This window comes from Macrotis lagotis, chromosome 7, assembly GCF_037893015.1.
Source record: "Macrotis lagotis isolate mMagLag1 chromosome 7, bilby.v1.9.chrom.fasta, whole genome shotgun sequence".
In the NCBI taxonomy this organism is placed as follows: Eukaryota; Metazoa; Chordata; class Mammalia; order Peramelemorphia; family Peramelidae; genus Macrotis; species Macrotis lagotis.
Genome location: NC_133664.1, coordinates 51,456,159 through 51,477,836, shown reverse-complemented (window position 1 = coordinate 51,477,836; position 21,678 = coordinate 51,456,159). Strand labels below are relative to the sequence as shown.

Genomic DNA, 21,678 nt, shown 5'->3' with positions numbered 1-21,678 from the left:
TATTATGCCTTTTCCATGAAGCATTTAGGGAGATTACCCTCCATTTTTGCCATATATTTCTTTCATATATTTAGTTGTTTGCATTGGAAAGGAAGCTCCTGGTAGGCAGGAACTGTGTTCTCACCTTTCTCCATAGCTATAGTAATTAGGACAATTAATGTATGCTGGTTGACTGTCAGACTAGAAAATTCTCCTGGCCTAAAATAATATAATAATTTTCTAATGCAACCAGAAACTTTGGTCATTAGTAATTTCATTCATTTTAGGAAATAAATTTATATTATAGTTAAAGAGAGTAAAAGTCACATGTATGTCACTTTGCCCACCTGCTATGTTACTCAGACATGAGTTGGAAGAAGAAATTGAAAGATGGAGAATTTGGGACACATATATCTCCCAGTCCTGAATAGACCACATTTGCTCATTGAGTGCATTTTTATATTTCCAGATTTGTTAGGAAGAATGTATAACATGGTGATGGTCCAGTTGGTAGGTTGGACTTGAGTAGTACAGGTTTTCCTTGAATATGCTTCCCTTTCACCTGGATCTGTTCCAGAATTTCTCTTAAGAGCTACCAGTCCTTCTTGAATTGATCAGCGCCTTTTTGTTCATCCTTCATTCTTGAAGAATAACAATGACATCAGAAGGGTGTTATCTTGACTTGCTGTAGAATTGGATTTAAGAGAGATACCAACAATAACCTTAACTTGGAAGGTCTTTGGAAAAGCAGGTTGGTTCTACACAAGTTTGGTTAACTAAAAGTTACTCTTTTAACGTGAACTAGATTCCGAAAATGAATTAAATGTACTCTGTTAGAAGAAACAGGATGCAGGAGATAAATCCTTAATATAAGGAGATAAGATTCAATTCAATATCTCCCAAGCTAAGAACTTTCAAATAATGGAAATGTGACCACAAGTTCAAGCCTGGGCATTTGGTTAAAACTGTTCTCTTTAGTGAAGAGAATAATTACACAGTGCCTTAGAATGGAACTGGTCTGGTAAAACCTTGAAAGAGGAGAGTCCTGTTTGTCCAAATTTTGGGTTCAAGAGAAGATGCATTTCAGATTTGCAGGAAAAAAGTCCTTAGAAAGAGTTGGTTTCTTTCCATGTAGAGAGTGTCTCCCATACTTTCCCACAAAGGAATGGTCTTCTTGGAAAGGGCATGATCTCCCTGTCACTGGAAATCAGATGACTATATGGTTAGGATGCTATAGACAGGATTCATATTTTGTATGGAGAGATGTTTAGGGGACTGCTAAGGTCCCTTCCAAATATGCAGCACTGGAAATCCAGAAGTTCCCTAGAGTCAAGAATTCAATGGCAGTAGGAAGTAATTTTTCTTAAGGCTTTGAGAAATAATGATGAATTTATATGTATTCAAACATATTTCTAAGGCTCAGATGACAAAGTATACTCATTAAAGTATAATTTGTTATATTCGAGAATGATGATTTATTGATCTATAAATGTAATTAAAAAGTCATTTTGAGGGTCACATTCTAGGCAAGACATTTTTTTGAATCAGAAAATAGAAATCTTTTCAATGTGTTGGATCTTACATGTTTGAGATCTCTGACTCTTTCCTCCTTCTAACTCAGAATTATGTTCCTGATATCAAATCAGCTCTTGCTGACCCCCCCATCAGAGATCTGTTTTGATATGAGAATTAATTAATGCCTGCAAAGTACCTTGAGACCTAAAAAGAAAAAGGTGAAAAGATGGAAATAGTGATTAATTTTAAGAGGGAAGAAATGGATCAGCTGGAGGAAACGTGCTCTCTGTGTGAGCTTTCCACTTTATAAGAGAAGGCAATGTGGAGGTTGGACAGGAGTTCAAGTACCTGCTTGTTTCTAGTAATAAAAAATATATATATGAGAAAAGCTGCTATTTCAAATACATAAGAGCCTTAGTAATCTGCTCAATTTCCTTTTTTTAATTTATTTTGAGTTGGATCAGACTTGCAAAATCCATGTCAATGCTTTTTTTTTTTACTTGAAGGTAATAAATTTTTCTTTAAAATCAAATTTCAATGTAGTTTCACTTTCCTGATCAGAAACTTACAAAAGGTAATTAATCTAAATCAATGATTTTGAAAAGAAATCAGTAATTTATCCTGTAAAGAAAGCTATCTGGACTGCTGAGAAATGTTTTACAAACCTCTGCAATCAAATGCCTTTGCTGTTAAAATTTATTTTTCAAATAACCCTGCTTTCCCAAAGGACATATCAGACTTTTAAAAATTTCTTTGTTGGTGGAGCTGTGAACTGATCTAAACTTTTTGTGAAGCAATTTGGAATTTTGCCCAAAGGGCAATAAAATGTGCATCTCTTTTGATACATCAATGCCACTACTGGGTCTGAACCCTGAAGACATCATGAAAAAAAGTTAAAAACATCACTTCTGCAAAAATATTCATAGGAGCTCTATTTGTAATGGTAAAGAATTAGAAATTGGTTGGGGTGCCCATTAATTAGGGAATGGTTGAACAAACTATGTTATATGTATGTTATGGAAAACTATTGCTCTATTAGAAATCAGGAGGGATGGAATTTCAGAGAAGTCTAGAAAACTTGCATTAATTGATGCTGACTGAGATGAGCAGAACCAGAAGCACATTGTACACCTTAACAACATGGGGTGATGATCAACCTTGATAGACTTGCTCAGTCCATCATTGCAATATTCAGGGGAAATTTTAGAGGATTTGTGTTGGAGAATAACATCTGCATCCAGAGAAGGAACTGTGGAGTTTAAACAAAGACCTTAAGGTTATTATCTTCAATTTTTAAAAAAGTTGTCTTATATATTCTAGAATTTTGCTATCTCTACTATTTTCTTTTCTTCTGTAAGGATATATTTTTTCTCTCAACACATTCAATTTTGATGTATGTGTATCGTGGAAACAAATCTAAAGACTATCAGATTGCCTCCTTTGGGGGGTGTGAGAGGGAAGGAAAAATGATTGGTAGAAACTATTATTGTATATAATTGGAAAAAATAAAATATTTATATAATAAAAAACACTTTCATATGCAAAAATGTAGTAAAAGAAGATTGTATATAAAACCAGGAATCTTCAATATAAACACCTTGATGTTTTAAAGTATAGAATAAATTCAGTACATTAGTTCCAAAAAATAAATGCTAAAAAATGTTTTTACATGTAACTGTAGTAAATAAAATTTTAAATAAAATTTTAAAAAGAAAATAGGTAAGATTGAAATGAATTTATTCTAAAACTTATGCACTCAACAGCAAAATATCTGCAAGAAAAACTTAGTGAATTATAAGGAGGAATAAGCAATAAAACTATAATAATGGGGAACTTAAAAAGGATCTACCAGCAAGGCATAATCATTGGCTTTGTCCATAAATCAGATTATAAACCTTCAGGTAGACCTCATATCCCTCTACCAGAAGAACTAGCCCAAGAAAGGTCAGAGAAGACCACCGAGCTGGTTCCAGTGTCATGAATCTTCATCACAGCAAAGACTAAAAGCTCTCCTCAACTAGAGAGGAATTCACGGAATCATAAGATCATAGATTTAGAGTTAGAAGGTATCTTGGAAATCATTGGGCCCAACTTGCACATTTCACAGAACTGATCAATAAGGTCATATAACTAAGGAAGTTTCTATGGCAATATTCAAATATAGGTCTTGCCAACTCAATATTTCCCCCTCTATTCATTATGTGTGAAGAATTTTACTATATTGATAGAGAGAAAGTGAATAGTAAAGAAATTATATAGTGGAAGCATTAAAATCTTATTTTCTCATCTCTAACCTAATCACTACATTGATCCTTTTATGCATTGTCTTTCTTGGAACTAGAATAACCATTTTTTCCCTCTTGGCTCATTCATCAATCCCCAGGTGTTTGTTAAGAACCAGACACAGTACCGGGTCTGGGGCTACAAAGAGAAACAACATGAAATGTCTTCTACCTTCCAGGGGCTTATAGTTAGGCATCTCTCTTACAGCTTTTCTTGGATTTCCTGGAAGAAAAAATGGGAAATAGTTGTATATGTAATTCCTATAGGTCACATGCCCTCTCTGGGCATATGATTTCTTCATGTGGTTAATTCACAACAGAAAAAGACAAGACAAAGCTTTGAGTTTGCATTCCCAGTAAATTACCACATGCTGTTCTCTTTCTTAGTTATGGGATATTCAAACATATTTAACACCTTTCTTGTGCATGTATTTCAAGTGCTTAGCTAATAGTAAGAGTTTAATAAATGTATGATAGATATAGATAGAGGTCTAGATCGAGATCGAGATAAATGTAGATGTAGATATATAGATATGTAATGTTGAACTTGTAAGACATAAGTTCATATCCAACCTCACATACCTATAAGTTGTGTGACACTGGGTTGTTTACTGTGAGGACAATACAAAATAATATTTGTAAAATTCTATATAAATACAAATTATCATTATTATTATTATCCATTATCCAGCTTTCTATCAATCTTCATCTGTCCCTAACCAAGAGCTACTGAGCATGCCTTCAAAAAACGAAATCATCAAAAAAAACTGGCAAAAATCATGATCAGTCATAATCAATCATCTCCTAAGAAATTAATATGAATTTGTAAGCAGAAAAACTTATGTTCTGCCCCTCTAAAATAGCTTCTGCATTTTTTTGTGAATACTTGAGCATAGCAAATTTGTCAGATCCTTTCTCCAGTGTAGTCTCTCTCTTTTTATCTTTTCTCCACCAGATCTCCAACTATACTGGGTTAATCCTTTCTATGCAATCTCTGAACCTTCAGCTCCTTTAATACTTTCAGGAGGAGAATGAAGTTATTACACCTGCCTTGCTCTTTTATTCTAAGTAAAAATGTCATTAACTTCTGAATCAGAAGTTCTGGTTTGAAATCATTTCTGATGATGACTGTTTCTGTCAGTTGAGGAAAGTTGCTTAACCTCCCTAGACTTTAGTTTCTTTGTCTGAGGAAGGGGTTGGTCTCTAAGGTCTCTTTTAGCTCTTTATCATCACATAATATAATCGCAGTCTCTGCATCATCACCCCCTCACTCAAATCCAATTCATTTTCTTCTCATGGCATCACCTCCCCATGTTATGGCCTTTTTCCAGGAACAAAGGACAAATATCATTATCATCATCATCATCACATTCATCATCTTTTGAAAAATATCTTGGATGCCAACAAGTATAGGCTATGTTCAGAGCTATATGCTCTGAATAAGTAAGACCCTTTGTGTTGACCTCCCTACATATTAGTTGGATATAGAAACAAGCAATATAGAAATTCAATTGACAGATTTTGACAATATATTAAATTTGAGATATGGGTAAGAAAAAGCAGTTGAAGAAAGCATTGAAATCTGGATAACAGAAGGGAAATAAAAATCTCATCCCTCCTAAGGAGAAACCTGTAACTCCTAAGAACTTTTTTTTACCCAACATTAAAATAAAATGATTTTAGTTTTCTTTATGATAATGAAAATAACCATCCTCCTAAAAATGATAGTCATTTATAAATGAATCAATACTTGGTAAAATGCCAAAATTCAGAAGTTGCACCAACTATTGAAGGAAAATCACTAGGTCCCATGTTAAATCAACAAAACCTAAGGGACCTTCCTGCAAGCTGGGCACTACTGGAGTTGTATCAGTTTGGGGCAAACATCCCTGACTCGACCTTCATTGACAATAATAGGCCCTATATAAAGAAGCTTATCAACTCATTACCTCTCTCCACAGTTTCTTTCTGCTTTTGCTTGGGGCAAGCAATAAGATTCCTGAGAGAGCTGGTTAAATTATATTTAGCATGTAGACCTTTGGTATTTGAAATTGTATATAAACAAAGATGGAGAAGGGATTTAGCCTAAAGGTTTTTGTTTGTTTCCTTTAAACCAGTTTTCCTTACTCCCACATATTTGTGTGTCTGCCAAACAAAACTAACCTAAGCATGATATGAACACATAAATCAGTACTATCAAATTAATCTTTATTGTTTGTCATCATTTACCTTTTGAGTCACAGATGATAGATGGCCCCATGTGACCAAGGTGGTTATGGATAGGGCACTGTAAGATTCATGGCTGGAGATGGCTATTAAAATGTAAAAGCTATATCCTATAACAGTGTATTTCAACATTAATAGACCTTTAATAGAATCATCTCTCAATGTCTGTTCTACTAATCTTATTCTAGGAGCTTGAAGCATATTACCTTTATATTCAAAAAAGTATATAATTTATATTACTTGCTTTATAATTTCCCATCTCCATGCCTTTGCATCTCCATAATTTCTCACTTTTTACTCTCTACGTAGAACCCTCCCTTCTTGTCTCCATCTCATAAAATCCCTGGCTTCCTTTAATGTTCAATTCAATGTCATCTCCTACACACACACACACACACACACACACACACATATATATATATACACACCTTAATTTATTTATTTCCCCAATCACATATAAAAATAATTTTAGCATTCATTTCCCAAACTTCAGTTCTAAATTTTCTTTCTTCCTCCTGCCCTATCCCTCCTCATTGAGAAAGCAACAAATTTGATATAGGTTAGATATGTGAAGTCATGCAAAATGTTTCCATAATAGTCATGCTACAAAAAAGAACATAGACTCCCCCATCCTCCTAAAAAGTAAAAGTATGCTTCAATCTGTATTCAAGAACCATTCCTAAGTCCTTCAGAGTTGCTTTGATCACAGTATTGCTGAGAAAAACTGTCATCCACAACTGATCATTTTACAATATTGTTGTTAATTTTCTTCCTGTAAGTCACTTAAGCTCACATAAGCTCAGGTTCTTCTGAGAGCATCCTGTTTCCTACTTCTTATAGCAGAATAGTATTCTATCATATTTCAACACCATGATTCTTTCAGCTGTTCCCCAACTGATGGGTATCAATTCAATTGTTTGTTACTAGAAAAAGAACTGGTGTAAATACCTTTATGCATCTAAGTCCTTTCCCTTTTTGGTTTTTATCTCTTTTAGAATACATATCTGGTAGTAGCATTGCTAAGCATAGTTTTATATTTTATAGTCCATTGGGCAGAGATCCAATATGTTCTACAGAATGGCTGAATCAATTCACAACTCCACCAACACTGCATTAATGTCTCATTTTCCTTTTATTCCTTCTAACATCTCTCAGTTTCTTTGCTATTCTATTAGCAATTGTAGCAAGTATAAGTCAAAACCCTAAAATTTTTTTAATTTGCATTTCTCCTATCTACTGTGAGTGCGAACTTTTTTATATATTGTTATAGATAGCATTGATAAATCAATGGGGGATGAGTCTTGCTTCGATAAATTTTACTCAGTTCTCCCTGTTTGAGAAATGAAGTCTTTAATCAAGCTACTTCAAAAAAAATTTTCACAGTTACAAATCCTAATTTACAATCCCTCCATCCTATTCTCTTAGCCCCTAACTTATTCTTTTCTCTCTCTTCCTTCACCCTGTCCTTCCTCAAAAATGTTTTGCTTTTGATTAATACTTCCTATAATCTGTCCTCCTTCCATCACTCCCCCTATTCTTATCCCCTTACCCTTCTACTTTCTTGTAAGATAAGATGGATTTATATACCCAATTGAATATGTATGCTATTCCCTCTTTGAGCCAGTTCTGATGAGAGTAAGATTCACTCACTCTATAACTTTGAATGTGAATGGGATGAACTTTCCCTTAAAATGGTAAGTGAATAGCAAAGAGGATTAAAAAACCAAAATCCTACAATAAGCTGCTTACAAGAAACTTATTTGAAGCAGAGAGATGCATATCGATTAAAGGTAAAAGGTTTCAGCAAAATATATGATTTCTCAATGATCACATTCAACTTAGATCAGTGTTTACCATGGAAACAATGTAAAGACTAACAGACTGCCTTCTGTTGGAGGTAGGGGGATGGAAGCAAGATTGGGGGGAAAATTGTAAAATTCAAAATAAACAAATAAATAACTTTTAAAAAAGATTCACCCATTCTTCCTTACCTCCTTCCTAATCCCCTTCCCCTTCATTCCTTTCTCACCACTTAATTTTATTTTTTAAAATATATTGCTGCCCTCCTGAATTCTTCCATTTCTGTGATGCCAGTAGTCCAATATTTAAAAAAAGCCTATTTCAATATTAAAAGATCAGGTTACGCATATAAACAGATCTGTTTGTGAATTCTTTGAATGAATTTGAGTTTTCCATCTTTTCTTGGTACATTGTGTCTATTGCTTCTAGTTGATTAGTGTGTCAACTTGAGCCTAAAATGTGAGAGTGTTGTTCATTTGGAAAGACACAGGGAGAAATTGGGACTTCTTATTTTTTAGATATTTTTAAAATGTGGAGAGATGAGAAGGAATTGGAACTGGAAGGAAAAATTATTTTATTTATTTTTTTTTCATGTGGCATAGTGGAAGCAAGATTGAAGCTTCTCAGTGAGAGGAGGGTAGATGTCTTAGCTGGGAAAAATCACAAGGACAAAAAAGAAGTGATCATAATCACCAAAAAGTTAGTAACTCTTGAGAGAAGTTGAGTACAGAGGACCATGAAGTAAAATCAGCCAGGTACTCTACCAGAGGCGACAAACCAAACCAGAGTAGAGATAGAACTGAACAAAGGCCCAATGAAGTGACAACTATCACAGAATCTCTTTGTAGAAAGAGATTTCCATGACCTTGTCATAGAATTCTCTCCCCAAAATGTTTCCTAAATTCCATCTAGTCTTTCTTTGTTCACTTACCTGCAGTAAGGAAGAACCCAATACTCCAATACCCTCTCTACTCCCCTCTACCAGGGCCCCTCCCAATTTTGAACAGTTCTGATTGTGAAGAAGTTTATTTGCTATCCTGCCATATTTTAAATTTTCACTGATCACTTCTAGTTCTGTCTTGTGAGATCAAATCAAATGATGCTATTATCAAAGCATCATAGGTTTCACAGAATCACATCATAGTATCTTAGATTTAACACTGGAAGGTACCCTAGAGGCCATTCAGACCTCATAAAATAGCTCAGTACCATAGTGAATAGTGGACTAGAATTGGAAACCCACTTCAGATACTTTCTATGCTATGATCTCAAGCAAATCACTTAATTTCTCTTGGTCTCAGTTACCTCATCAAGACAGCAGCTGTTCACAGGCTATGGTCATAAAATGAGATGACATAGGTAAAGGCATTGAAAATTTTAAAGTGACACATAAATGCTATTATTATTATTACTGTTATTATTATTTCCAAACCGATAATTTTATAGATAAAGAGAATGAGAATGGAATAGATTAAATGCCTTGCCCAAACCTTCTTTTATTAATTAGGATGCATATTGAAGATATACTTTTATTTTCTAAAATAAGAAAATCAAATTTAAAGCATGAAGCCATCACATTAGCATTGAACTTCTCATAGGTTTCTTCCATTGTTTTTATTAATAATATTTACTGTCCAAGGCATTACACTAGAAAAAGGGAGTAGGGGTTATAAGAACAAAGATTTAAGGATCTTAGAGGTTTTGCAGACTTATTTAATGGATAAGGAAACAGAGAATTTAGCAATGTACCTCCCAAAAAGACCCAAACGTCTTCTAGCTGTTTAGTGGTCATACTCCTACCTAATTTTTCAGTTTCAAGTTCCAGAATACCTGGGTGTAATTCGCTTTACTTCTTTGGCATCCAACCTCTACCATCAGAAGAGAAAGTACAGCTAGTTTTTTTTCCCTTTCTATTCTTAGAGCAGTTCTCTTTATTTTGTTTACCATTCAAACTGTCAAGAGAAGAAATGGCATCCCTCTTTACTCCCTACCTCCCACAATACCCAACTTACTTTCCACACTGCTCTCCATGACAAGTAGAAATGGCTTCTGTTTTCCCAAATGAATGTGTGCCCCAGAGTGCATTCTCGAAATTGCTGATCCATTACAAGTTTCAATAAATGACATTTTTCAATTATATATGTCTTTTTTGAAAAGGAAGTTGCATGTTTTTGCAAACAATTAAAGGTTGGGGTATCATTCTAATGGAAATGAGATTGCCATCATGATAATATTGCTAGGAGAAGCAATGCAATTTAACTGAAAGAGTCGTGGTTCCTAGGCTCAGGTCCCAGTTCTCCTACTTCCTACTTATGTGACTTTGAAAAATTCAATAAAATGTTATTTAATTTATAGGCTTAGACCTGAAAGGTACCTTAGAGGCCATCTATTCTAATGCCTTCATTTTATAGACAAGAAGAGTGAAAAGCAGAAAACTTAAGGGACTTACTCAGTCACATAGATTTGAGTTCACATTTTTTGATTACAGTTTTAGAACTTTCCTCCAAATCACACAGGGGTTAAGGAACAGGAAACAGAGGATGTCAAACTGCAAGTATAGTTAGCCTAGATTATGGCCCCCTCCCCATGGTTGCATGAAAGATGTTAACACTGATAGGTAAGAATGACTGGCACCGAACCATGAGGCAAGAGGCAGAGCTAGCATTCACCATGGAAATGATCCCTCTGGGGCTATCCTAGAAATACACCGAATCTCTATGTTGAGTAATGGAAATGGTGAAGTCCTGCTATTGAGGGTTTTGAGTTCATAATAACATATGTTTTTAAATCTTTATATCAAAGCATAGGTCAACATTTTACACACACACACACACACACACACACACACACACACACACACACACAATACCATCAGGTTGACACTACCATTTCCTCTATGGATACCTTCTGTTCTCTGTAAACTCTCTTGTAATGAATTTCCACTATCCTCACTTTAAAGGGTTCATATTTATACCTTATTCTTTCTGCTGTTTTAGTGGCAGTCTGGGATTTGGGGCATAGTCATTTGACAACAATTCCCCATGAGTTAACTCTCTCTCAAGGAAGAAGCTAATGCTCTTTAAAGTTTTTGACCTTTGTCCTCCAGGTAGGGAATAAACCACTATAGCACGATTATTTCATTTGACAGCCTGGGGATTCTGCTATATCTGGATGCCGTCTATTTTCTTTAAATTTGCCCTTGGAAATGAAGACAGAGTAAATGCTTACAGATTGCAGGGAGAATTTTAAACCTTTCTGTTTGGGTTAAGAAAGACTGACCTTCAAATGTGCTATAAATCTAGGCAAGACCAGAGCTCAGGGGATGTTCATTTTATCTTTGATGGAGACCTGTTGACATTTGGGGTTAAACATGATTATCTATGCTTAGTAGAAGACCAAGAGGTGGAAAGCTGAGCAGGCAAAGAGTGCCCAGAAAATACCAAGTCATCTTGGCATTGGAAACCAAATAAATCACTTTAAACACTCTGGGGGCTATTATAATTTGAGCACGGTACTGAGATTGGTTGCCTGGATTCTTCCACTCAGTCCTACATTTTTTCTTTCTCAATTAAATTTAAGCAATTGACATTTTCTTCCTCATTGAAAAAGGGGTAGAAGGAAGAAGGGGGAAAAAACTATTTTTGTTTTGCTTTTATATCTTTGGCATCTACTGATAGGTCATACTAGGTATGATTATGAAAATATATGTATTGTAATATATATCTATATACATACACGTGGATGTGGGTGTTAGGTATGTGAGGTGAGGGGAGGCAAAGCTGTACCTTACTCCAGATTTCATAATCCTCACAAACTGGTTTAAATGCTTACACGTACCTATGCTGCCTGTATTAGGCATACTGTGGAAATCATGATTCTGATACTGTTCATGCCTCCCCATCCATGTAACTCAATGTACATCACAGATAATAGACAGGCGCGAGAGAGAGAGAGAGAGATACAAAATATGTAAACATAAGTCTTTGCTTTGGACCTGTAATTTCACTGATTCAGAGAACTATTTATGAAGAAATTTATTTTTAGGTTTTTTGCAAGGCAAACTGGGTTAAGTGGCTTGCCCAAGAAGGCCACACATAGGTAATTGTTAAGTGTCTGAGACCAGATTTGAACCTAGCTACTCCTGACTCCAGGGCCAGTGCTTTATCCACTGTACCACCTAGCTGCTCCTGAAAGAAATTTATTTTTAAATGGAAATTAGCATATGCTCTCTACTCATAATTACTGAGGTATCAAGAGGTTTATGTGACTTGCCCTTGTCAAATCTGGGATGGGTACATGGACCTTCCTGACTCTGGAACTTTGTCAGCTTTCTCTCTACCTACTATTCCATATTCTAACTCTCGTATAGTGACACAATCCATGTTTGTTTGTTGTGTTTTTTAATTGTTACTCATTGAGGACCAGGGCTTGTATGAAATCACATGTTTTATCAGAGAAAACATGATTTCTATTTTTATTGTGAGGGGATTCATAAAAAGGAAAGGGAGGAGGAAGCGTGATATCTGAACTCTTTAGAAAGCTAACTTTTATATGGACTTCAGAAAGTGGTACTTCCTACTTGAAAGCAGGAAGAAAAATAGCAATGAGAAGGAAGAACAAAAGAAAGACCTTTATCTTCTTCATTCAAAGAAAAACACAATACACTCAGGTCAAAATGGAGGTGAGTAAGAAGACTCATTATAGTCCTATATATTTATTTACTCCTTTTCATTTTAACTTTTTCCTCTAGAGACTGAAAGAATTAAAACAACGGGAATTTGCTCGAAATGTCGCTTCTAAGTCATGGAAAGATGAGAAGAAACAAGAAAAAGCCCTCAAGAGGCTACATCAGCTGGCAGAACTAAGGCAGCAGTCTGAATGGTGAGAATGAGAAGCTCTTATGATACTTGAGAGCGCTGATTTTCCTTGATGATAACATTATTCAACCAGTTCATGGTTGAAAATGTATCATATGAAATTGTATCAGATAATGAATGTTTCATGTGAATCTATATATAATAGCTAATATTTATATAGCATTGATAAGCTTCCAGGTTTACAGTGTTTTAAAGGTATCATTTTAGCTTCACAACTACCCTCCGAAATATGGTATCCATATTTTACAGATGGGTAAACTGAGACAAACAGTGGAGAGGGAGCTTTCTCAGAATCAAATATCTGTAAAATATCTGAGACTTGATTTGAATTCAGATTTTTCTGACTGGAGGTTCTATTTCCACTATGCCACCTAGCTGACTTAATTCAATCATCCATATGCACATGTAACACACAAATGCATGTGTATACACACATGTATAAATGTGGACAAATATCAATGCCTTTTGTCTTTGATCTCTCCTTAATTTTCAAATAGATTTCCTCTTCCCTTCTTCAAAGATCCCAAGAGTACATGAAGTATTTCATACCCACAGTCCAATATCCTTACAAAGAAGGGAAGGAAGCATAATAAATGCTTCTAATATTTAAAGTCCCTAAATGAATTACTAGTCATTTTGGGATTTCCCTTTCTTCCAAAACTATTCATTTAATCCACTACCAAAGAATAATTCTGAAATAATATCATTCAACTTATTAATATAACCTAAATTTATATTTTCCTAGTATAAATTGAGTACTATAATTAAATTGCTTTATTTTATGTCATCAGAAGAAAATTGAATGATAATATGCTTTGATTACTTTGTAGATTCTTTAACATCACTTTATATTCACTCAAACCCTTGAATAAATGTCATTATCAATGGCTGGATGACAAACAGAGATGTAATCACTTCATTTACATTTTCCTCTTAGTGTTGGCTAAATTAATAATTATAAAGAAACAAGAGTTATACTAATAAACCATTACAACTACAGATTTTATGACATATACACTAAATATTTCAGAAAATAACAGTTGTTCCCCTAACCCATTTAATTTACAGACTAAGATGTGGATACCTATAAATCATTAAGCAGAACACCAGTGCAGCTAATTAATTTAGCACTATCAATTTGATAAATTATAAAATGCATGGTACATTCCCAGTAAAAAGTGTTTGTTACTTAAATGAATAAATGGTAGGCAATCTTTGTAGTAAGTGACTTAATTACATCACCACTGAAGAGTAGTTAGATTTATTTCATAGGAAAATGTCTCCATTCATTTAAAGTGAAATCATAGTTATCTTAATATGTCAACCCAATCTGAGATTTTTAGTCAAACTTTATACACAGCGTTTATTTCTATTGCCAAATATTCAATTGAATTTGTTCTGATTCTGTTAAAATTTCAACCCATGCCTTGCTCCTTAACAAGACATATTTGTTTCAGCATAAAAATCAAAAATAATAGCAAGAAAAAAGCAAAAACAAATGGGATTGGGGGAAAATATCCATTTGTAACATTTTGTACAAAGGTAGGGTTATGGTTGTATCCCTGAGCTTGGAATCAGAAAGATTCATCTTCATGAGTTCAAATCCAGTCTCAGGTATTTACTAGCAATGGGCAAGTCACTTAATCCTATTTGCCTCAGTTTCTTCATCTGTATAATAAACTAGAGAAGAAAATGGCAAACCATTTCAGGATCATTGTTAAGAACCCCCCTCCTCAAAAAAGGGTTCACAGAGAATCAAATGCAAGTGAAAAAACTAAACAACAAACACAATATCATTGCTTCTATGAATATTATACATGTACCAACTATAGGACCAGAACCAGTTTTTTCAAACTAATGTATCATTTTTGTGTTGCCATATTTTCAATGTTTAAATTTTTTCCAACAAGCATTTATTAAATACCCTTATGTTCCAGGAACCATTCTAGGCCCTAGTACAAAAGCAAAAACAAAGCATTGCCTATACATGTGGTAGAATGACTTTATACTATTTTTCATTTATTTCAATTATTTGTATTTATTTTCAAAATATTTAGGTTTCCTTCCATTAAATGGTAAGGTCCTCAAGTCCAGAGTTTCAATGGAAGGTAAAAATATGAACTGAACTTTGAAGGAGGGTAGAAATTCTAAGCAGCTAAGGTTAGGAGGGTGTACATGATAGTTCTAGGGGGAAGTATACTCAAAAGCTTGTTACAGGAAATTGAATGTAATAGAGAGAACAATTTGGCTAGAATATAATAATCATATCAATGAAAAAAGTCAATAAATATTTATTAAGTACCTATTGGTATCAGGCACTATGCTAGAGAAATAAAAAGAAAGGACAGTAGCTATGACAATGACAATAATATTCACTATCTTGCAGATAAAGTGATTAAGACGGATTGAGGCTAAGTGTCTGAGCTGGATTTGAACTCAGGTATTCCTGCTTAGTCCAGAGTTCTCTTCATTGAGTCACCTAATTTCCTTGCAGAGTATAGAGACATATGTGAAGGGAAGTTTTGCTTAGTAATCCAGGAAATGTAGACTTGAGTTAGTTAATTTGAATCCTTGAACCAAAGAAATTATCAGGAACATAAGACTTAGCATTTAATAATCACTGGAGTACGTACTCCAATTTTAGGCACTTTTCTAAGACCTGGGGAAATAAAAGTCAACTTATATTTCAGCTGTGCCACAATTAAACAAAAAGAGCACTAGAATAAATATCAAACAAGAGGAAATATTCCAGAAAGAAATATTTCAGTTACTGAGATTCTTGCCATAGAAGATGAGCTCCCCGAAGGCAGTGGCTTTTTTGTGTTTGTTCAGTCCTCAGAGTCTTATTTGATTTCACTACTCTTAGAGGCATGGTATCATTTCTATTGCCATTCAATTGGTTTCCTGGAATGATTCATCAAAATTGAATCAAAAAAAATAAAAGAGTGAGAAATAGAAATGAAATGTCCGAAATTGCAAATTAATGAATAAACAGAAAAGAAATGAGCAAACCATATATCCTTTAGATGCAATTTTTTTAAATAAGGACAACCTTTTTCAGTTCCTACTAAATGACATAAGAGCTCTTTTCAAAGGTTGTAATTCTGAAGGATATTTTCTGAGAGAATAGAAAAGAACACACACACACACACACACACACACACACACACACACATATGTATGTATATATTCTTGGATCTCTGAAAAGCCAGGGTAGAGATCTGGTTATCTGGTTATTAACTTAAAGGTGAGATGGAAACCTGAGGGTAATTTAATAGTTGACGACACAATTTAGGAAAGTCCTGTAGTCAAGAAAAGCGAGCAAGTGATCTGGTAGAACAACTCTAGTTAACTGAGACAAGAGCAATACAATCCTTCTCTGAGATACTGTGACACTATTCAAATTTCTGTAGCATTGAACTTAGTTCCTGAATCACTGAAACCTTATTTGTTCCATTTTTCAGTGTTTCTGGAAGTGGACCAGTATTTAAAGCTCCAAGAGTGGCCCCAGAAAAGCAGTTCCAACAAGAAGTGAGTCCATTTAAGCATGGCAAAAATGGAGGACATTTGAAAAATTCAGTTCTCCTTAAAGGTAAAATGTCCACAGAAGTGTTTCCAACAAACAACGTCAGGTTCTGCAAAGTCGACGCTCTTTCCAAACTGAGAGACATTATTTGTTTGGAAGTCGTGTCCTTCAACCACTTTCTGATGGCAGCAATCCTTGTCACAGGACAGGTGTCTCTTTTTCTTTCTCCAAAAAGGCCCATCTCAAATTGGAATCCTCTGCATCAGTGTTCAATGAGAACACAGAAGAAACATGTGAGTGTACCATATCCCCCACCCAGAAAACAAAACAAGCAATGGTGAGCTGGAAGGGTTATACATTTTCAGATGGAGACATGTCACTCAGTGGAGGGAAAGTAATAAATAATCCCCGAGGTCATCTAGAAAAAATGATCTCCAACACTATTCCTATAAGAACTAAAGTTTTAAAGGACAAAAATGACACCAATGATAGGATACTACAAGACTCCATCAGCATCCATTCTTCCATGTCCAAATCTCATATTCATCTTTCTGGTTTAGATTTTAATTCTTCATTTAGAGAAAAAGAACATGGAAAAGAAATTAATGAGATTGAGGACTCTCCAAAAGGCCATAGCTATCATCTGTACCAAACAAATACATTTTGCACATCACAGAATACATATAAGCACAGTGAATATAGGTTATTTGAATGTTTGGATGAGTTTCCATCACTAACAGGACAAGAACATTCAATTAAGTTAAATACCAACTCCAGAATGGACAACAGAATAAAACCTATTGAAGAAGCAGGGACAGCTCAAAAAAATGTAGAAACACTTGTAAAAGATGCATTGATCCATGGGGAAGAATCCAAAGCATTGCCTTTCCTCCATGTGCTCAGTAAAGATGGCAGTACCAACCTCCAGTGGCCCACAGAACTTCTGTTATTTACAAAAACAAAACCCTGCCTCTCTTATGGATGCAACCCATTGTATTTTGATTTCAAACATTCTAGAAACACAAAAGGAACAGATAAACAGAAAGAAGAGAATGCAGAATGTTGTATGGAGCCTTCTGGGACAAAGACAGAAAAGGAGAGCCAAGTTTCAGGTTTAATTAAAGACAAACAAATAACAATACAAGAAGATAATCAGTCACTGAAACCAAAGAAGATGAAATGTAATCTAGATGAGAAATGTCCCCTGAAAAATTATCAATCTGGCCTCAATAACTCTGAGCCAAATATGAAAGAACAGGAACATAATGCAAATGATTTAAGTGAAAAAAATCCTAAAGTGCCTGCTTATCTTGATGTCTCTAAAAAGGATTGTATAATAGAGAGGCATGCATGTGAAAGAGAATCTATGGGAGCTTTGAAGAACCATTGGCAAGGTTGCCAAAGGGTAGCCCTGAATGATGCTACTAGGGTCAAGTGCTTTTCTCCCTGTGTTTCTAGGACTAAAAAACATAAATCTGCTACATGGGATACTCATTTGAGTTACAAAGGTGGAAACCAAGACCCTTGGACATTCAATTCCAGTCTAGCAGAATGCAGCAGTGATGCAAGTGGTGATGGGAAGGACTTTCATGGAAGTATGAATGAACTTCACCTTCAGGAAATCAGAGAATCTTCAAAATGTAAAAGGAATGGAAGTTCTGAAAGGTGTTGGAAATCCTCCTCTCCAAAATCCTCACTGGACCGACAATCCAGTTCTTCTGATATCTCCCTTTATAGCACAAGCAGCCCCAGAAGCACTTGTTCAAGTCACAGGTCCAGTGAAAACAGTAGAGATGCTTTGCTTTATTTGTGTAGGAAAGAATGCCACCCCAAGGAATGGCACAAAGAATGGTCTAGGAAGCACAACTTTCTTCTCTGGTCCAATGACGATGAGAGAACTAGCCATTTCCCATCAAAAAGTCAGAGAGGGGGAAACTGCAAATTCTGGAGTGGGTTTAAAAATGAAAAACAATCAAAATACAGGTATACTCACAACAGGGATAAGTCAAGGGAGGGCAAGATTAGATACCTATGTCTAGGTCCTAAGGCCAGTAAGCCTATTGGGGACGCTAGCACTCAAAGTTGTTTCACAAGGCATTCTAGGAGTAGTGACAGATCCTCTGAAAGTCCAGGAATTTGGAACAGAAATTCAGATTCTTTCTTAAGAGAGAAAATCAGTTATCCAAACAAAGGTGGTGAGATTCAGGAGGACGTGGAAAACCCTCATGGTTCCAACCTTGGAAAAATAAAGCTTGTACAATATAATTCTGAACTAATGAACTGGTCACAGAGAGATGGAGACAGTGGGATTTCAAGGACCCCAGGGTTGCACATTTCAGACAGAGAGAAAACATCACTGGCAGCCTTGAGATTTTTAGAAGGAGAGTACCCTGAGAAATGTCCAGAACAAACACACCATGGGGAGGTCTTTTCAAATGGCTGCCAGATGGAGGTTGAAGATCCCCCCAAAAGTCACTTTGTAATTAAGCTGCCAGGAACTGTACAGAGCCCACAAGCATTCCCTTTGTTGGAGGAAACACAGAATCTATGTAAAGTTACCAGAAATAATGGCAGTTTGATTCAAAGAAATGCTGAGAGAGACAAGGATGAAGGATCACAGACAAAGAACGATGAGACATTGTCAGAAAATGGTGATGAGAACTGTCTTTTAAAAGGTATACTTCAAAGAGGAGCAGATTATCAGTCCCCAAACATAAAAATGAACACAGTTCCAAAAGAACTATTGAACCCCTCAAATAGTGGAACTCAACCTTTTATACAAATTTCTGACCCAGTACCAAATACTTTCCCTGGTGCTCTGACATCTATTAGATATTCTGGTGTTGTTAATTCAACAGAGACCAAAGAGGAACAAAAAATGTTAGAGAAACATGATGTTAGCATGGATGTGAATGAAGTAGAAGGAGGTATCAACTCTTACTTTGAGAGTACTATGCAGAAGTTTGGTGAAACAGAACAGGAAGTCTACCACAAATCCATCTCCCCTCCTTTAACACAGCCACCCATAACATTCACACCTGATGAAATAGATAAATACAGGCTACTTCAGCTACAAGCTCAGCAGCACATGCAGAAGCAGTTCCTTTCCAAACATCTGAAAGCCACAGGTCCCCCTCCCTTCTCCTCTACCACTGCGATGCCATCAATGCCAGTTCATCAGCACACGTCCATCACAACCATCCATCATACTCTTTTGCAACACTTTGCTGTCTCTGCTTCCATGAATCCTCATGGAGGTCACTTCCCTATAGCTCACCTGCATCCTCTCTCTCAAACACACTTTACCCCTATCTCATTCTCACCTCTGACTCCTGCTGTCATCCCTACGCACCCCACGTTCTTGGCTGGGCACCCCCTCCATCTAGTGCCTGCTCCCCACATTCACCCATCCCACTTAGCCCTCCAGCCATTGCCTCATGCTGCATTTATTCCGACTTTGTTCAGACCTCACTTGAATCCAGTCACAGCTTCAATCATTCATCTGAATCCTCTAATTCAACCTGTGTTTCAAGGGCAAGACTTTTGTCATCATTCTTGCACTGGTCAAATACAGCCATTCAATAGAGTAAAAGAAGTGTTGGATGTTTCTGCTCACTTAAACTAACCATTAACTCTATTCTAGGGAGTAGGGGTGTGTCTTAACAAGAGATTGAACACCTATTCAAAAATGTTTTTGAAATGAGCTATGTGATTGTGGTCAGAATCAAAAGTTCTTGAGATTTGCAAAGTGCTAAGATAGGGTTCCTGTGGAAATATGAAATTACTAAGCATTTGATATCATAATTTTAAAATTAATTTTTCACTTGAAAGAACAGTCCCATTAACTTTAAAATAATTTCTTCAAAAGAGGAGGTACAAATGAGGAGGCAATGTTACATTTTGGATGAAGTGCTAGACATATTATGAAGATTTAAGGAGAAAAATATAGCAGCTGGAAAATAATGAACTACATATTTGGCTTACACAAGTGATTTCATTGTTTTGCCTGAACAGAATACTCAGTCAAAGCAACCCATCAGTTTGGTGACAATAGCAACAAAATAATTTTTTGACTAAAATGTTTAAGTGTTGATTGGTCTCTTAAACTCAGATCGAGTATAGATCTATGTACACAGACAAAGGGAAATGAAGAAAAAAGCAATTAATTCAGATAAAAGCATTCATCTTTGGATGGATTGTCCACTTGACTAGGTTACTTAGATTCTTTTTCATTCACCATCTTACACCTGGTAGAAAAAGATCATGTGCAATAACAAAAAGTTTAGTCAAGTTAATTTCCTTTCCTCTCACACCACCAAAAGGGTCTAATATCTATCATTTTCTTATGACAATGAATATTCACAAATAATTAGTACTTGATATTGGGTGAGCCATAAAATAAATTATAATTTGGACCATTGTGACAATTTTCATTTATAAGAATCAGAACATACTTTTACTCCTCTGTCTAGAATTCTAACAATCCCTACAACAATATAATCAAGTCACTTTGAAACACAAAGGGAAAATAATTTTTAAAGAAACAAGGACTTAATATAATGTCAAAGTATTTATAGAGATTAATCATTAAATTCTATAAATATATAAAAATATCCTAATCATTGAAATTTTCCCAAATGGCATGAATTTAAACCATACTTTACATGTGTTTTCAAAAGCTACTATTCAAAAATAATTATTTCTATTCTACAAAATCTAAGTTGTCCCCATTTAGGAATTGTTGTAATGGTACGAATACTAGTCATGAAGTCCAAAAAACTATGTTCAAGTTGAAGCTCATTTACTCTATGATCATAGGTGAGCTGTGAAGCTTTCTTGAGCCTCAGTTTCATAATCTATAAAATGGAGACTAGGTTAACCTCTTATTAGGGTTGTTTTGAAGCAGGTACATTTTAAACTCTCTAAATGAAATATCATTAATATCCAATGTTACCTCTTGTTAGGTAGGGGTAATACCTGCATCCCCCTTCTGAATTACATTTTGCCTGCATCTCATTTTCCCCCTCTGATTGGTTCATCATCTCTCCCTACTCCACATTTTGACATGGTTCCCACCCCATCTAGTCCCTGCTCCCTACCTTCAACATCCCATTTAACTCCAGTCTTCACCTTATTCTGTTTATTTCAACTCTGTTTAGGTCTGATTTTAATCCAGTCACAACTTGGATCATTCATACATCTGAATCCTTTCATTCAAGCGTAGTCAAAGAAACCAATCAGTTTAGTAACAAAAGCAACAAAATATTTCTTATTCCTTCCAAAGTTCTTTGTACTACCTTAATGAAAGAGAATTTTGATGGAATCACAAACAAGAGGAATAGCAGTCATTAGACACTGCACAAGTGACCTACAAGCAGATGCTGGAACTAGAAAATAAATTTATTTATGTCATTAGATACATGGAAAGTTTCTTAATTGTAATATAACTAGCTCTGAGTGGGAGGCAGGGGAA

The 21,678-nt window shown here is 35.3% G+C and overlaps 1 protein-coding gene across 1 annotated transcript in view; it reads left to right on the top strand.

Annotated features, from left to right (window-relative positions):
- Positions 1 to 20,102, top strand: part of LOC141494047 (zinc finger protein 804B-like) — a 69,905-nt gene extending 49,803 nt beyond the window's left edge. Inside the window, 3 exon segments of the mRNA XM_074195225.1 lie at positions 12,553 to 12,683; positions 16,144 to 16,271; positions 16,274 to 20,102. Coding sequence (XP_074051326.1) covers positions 12,553 to 12,683; positions 16,144 to 16,271; positions 16,274 to 19,830 — 3,816 coding nt within the window. The 3' untranslated portion in view covers positions 19,831 to 20,102.
- Positions 20,103 to 21,678: the final 1,576 nt, after the last annotated feature.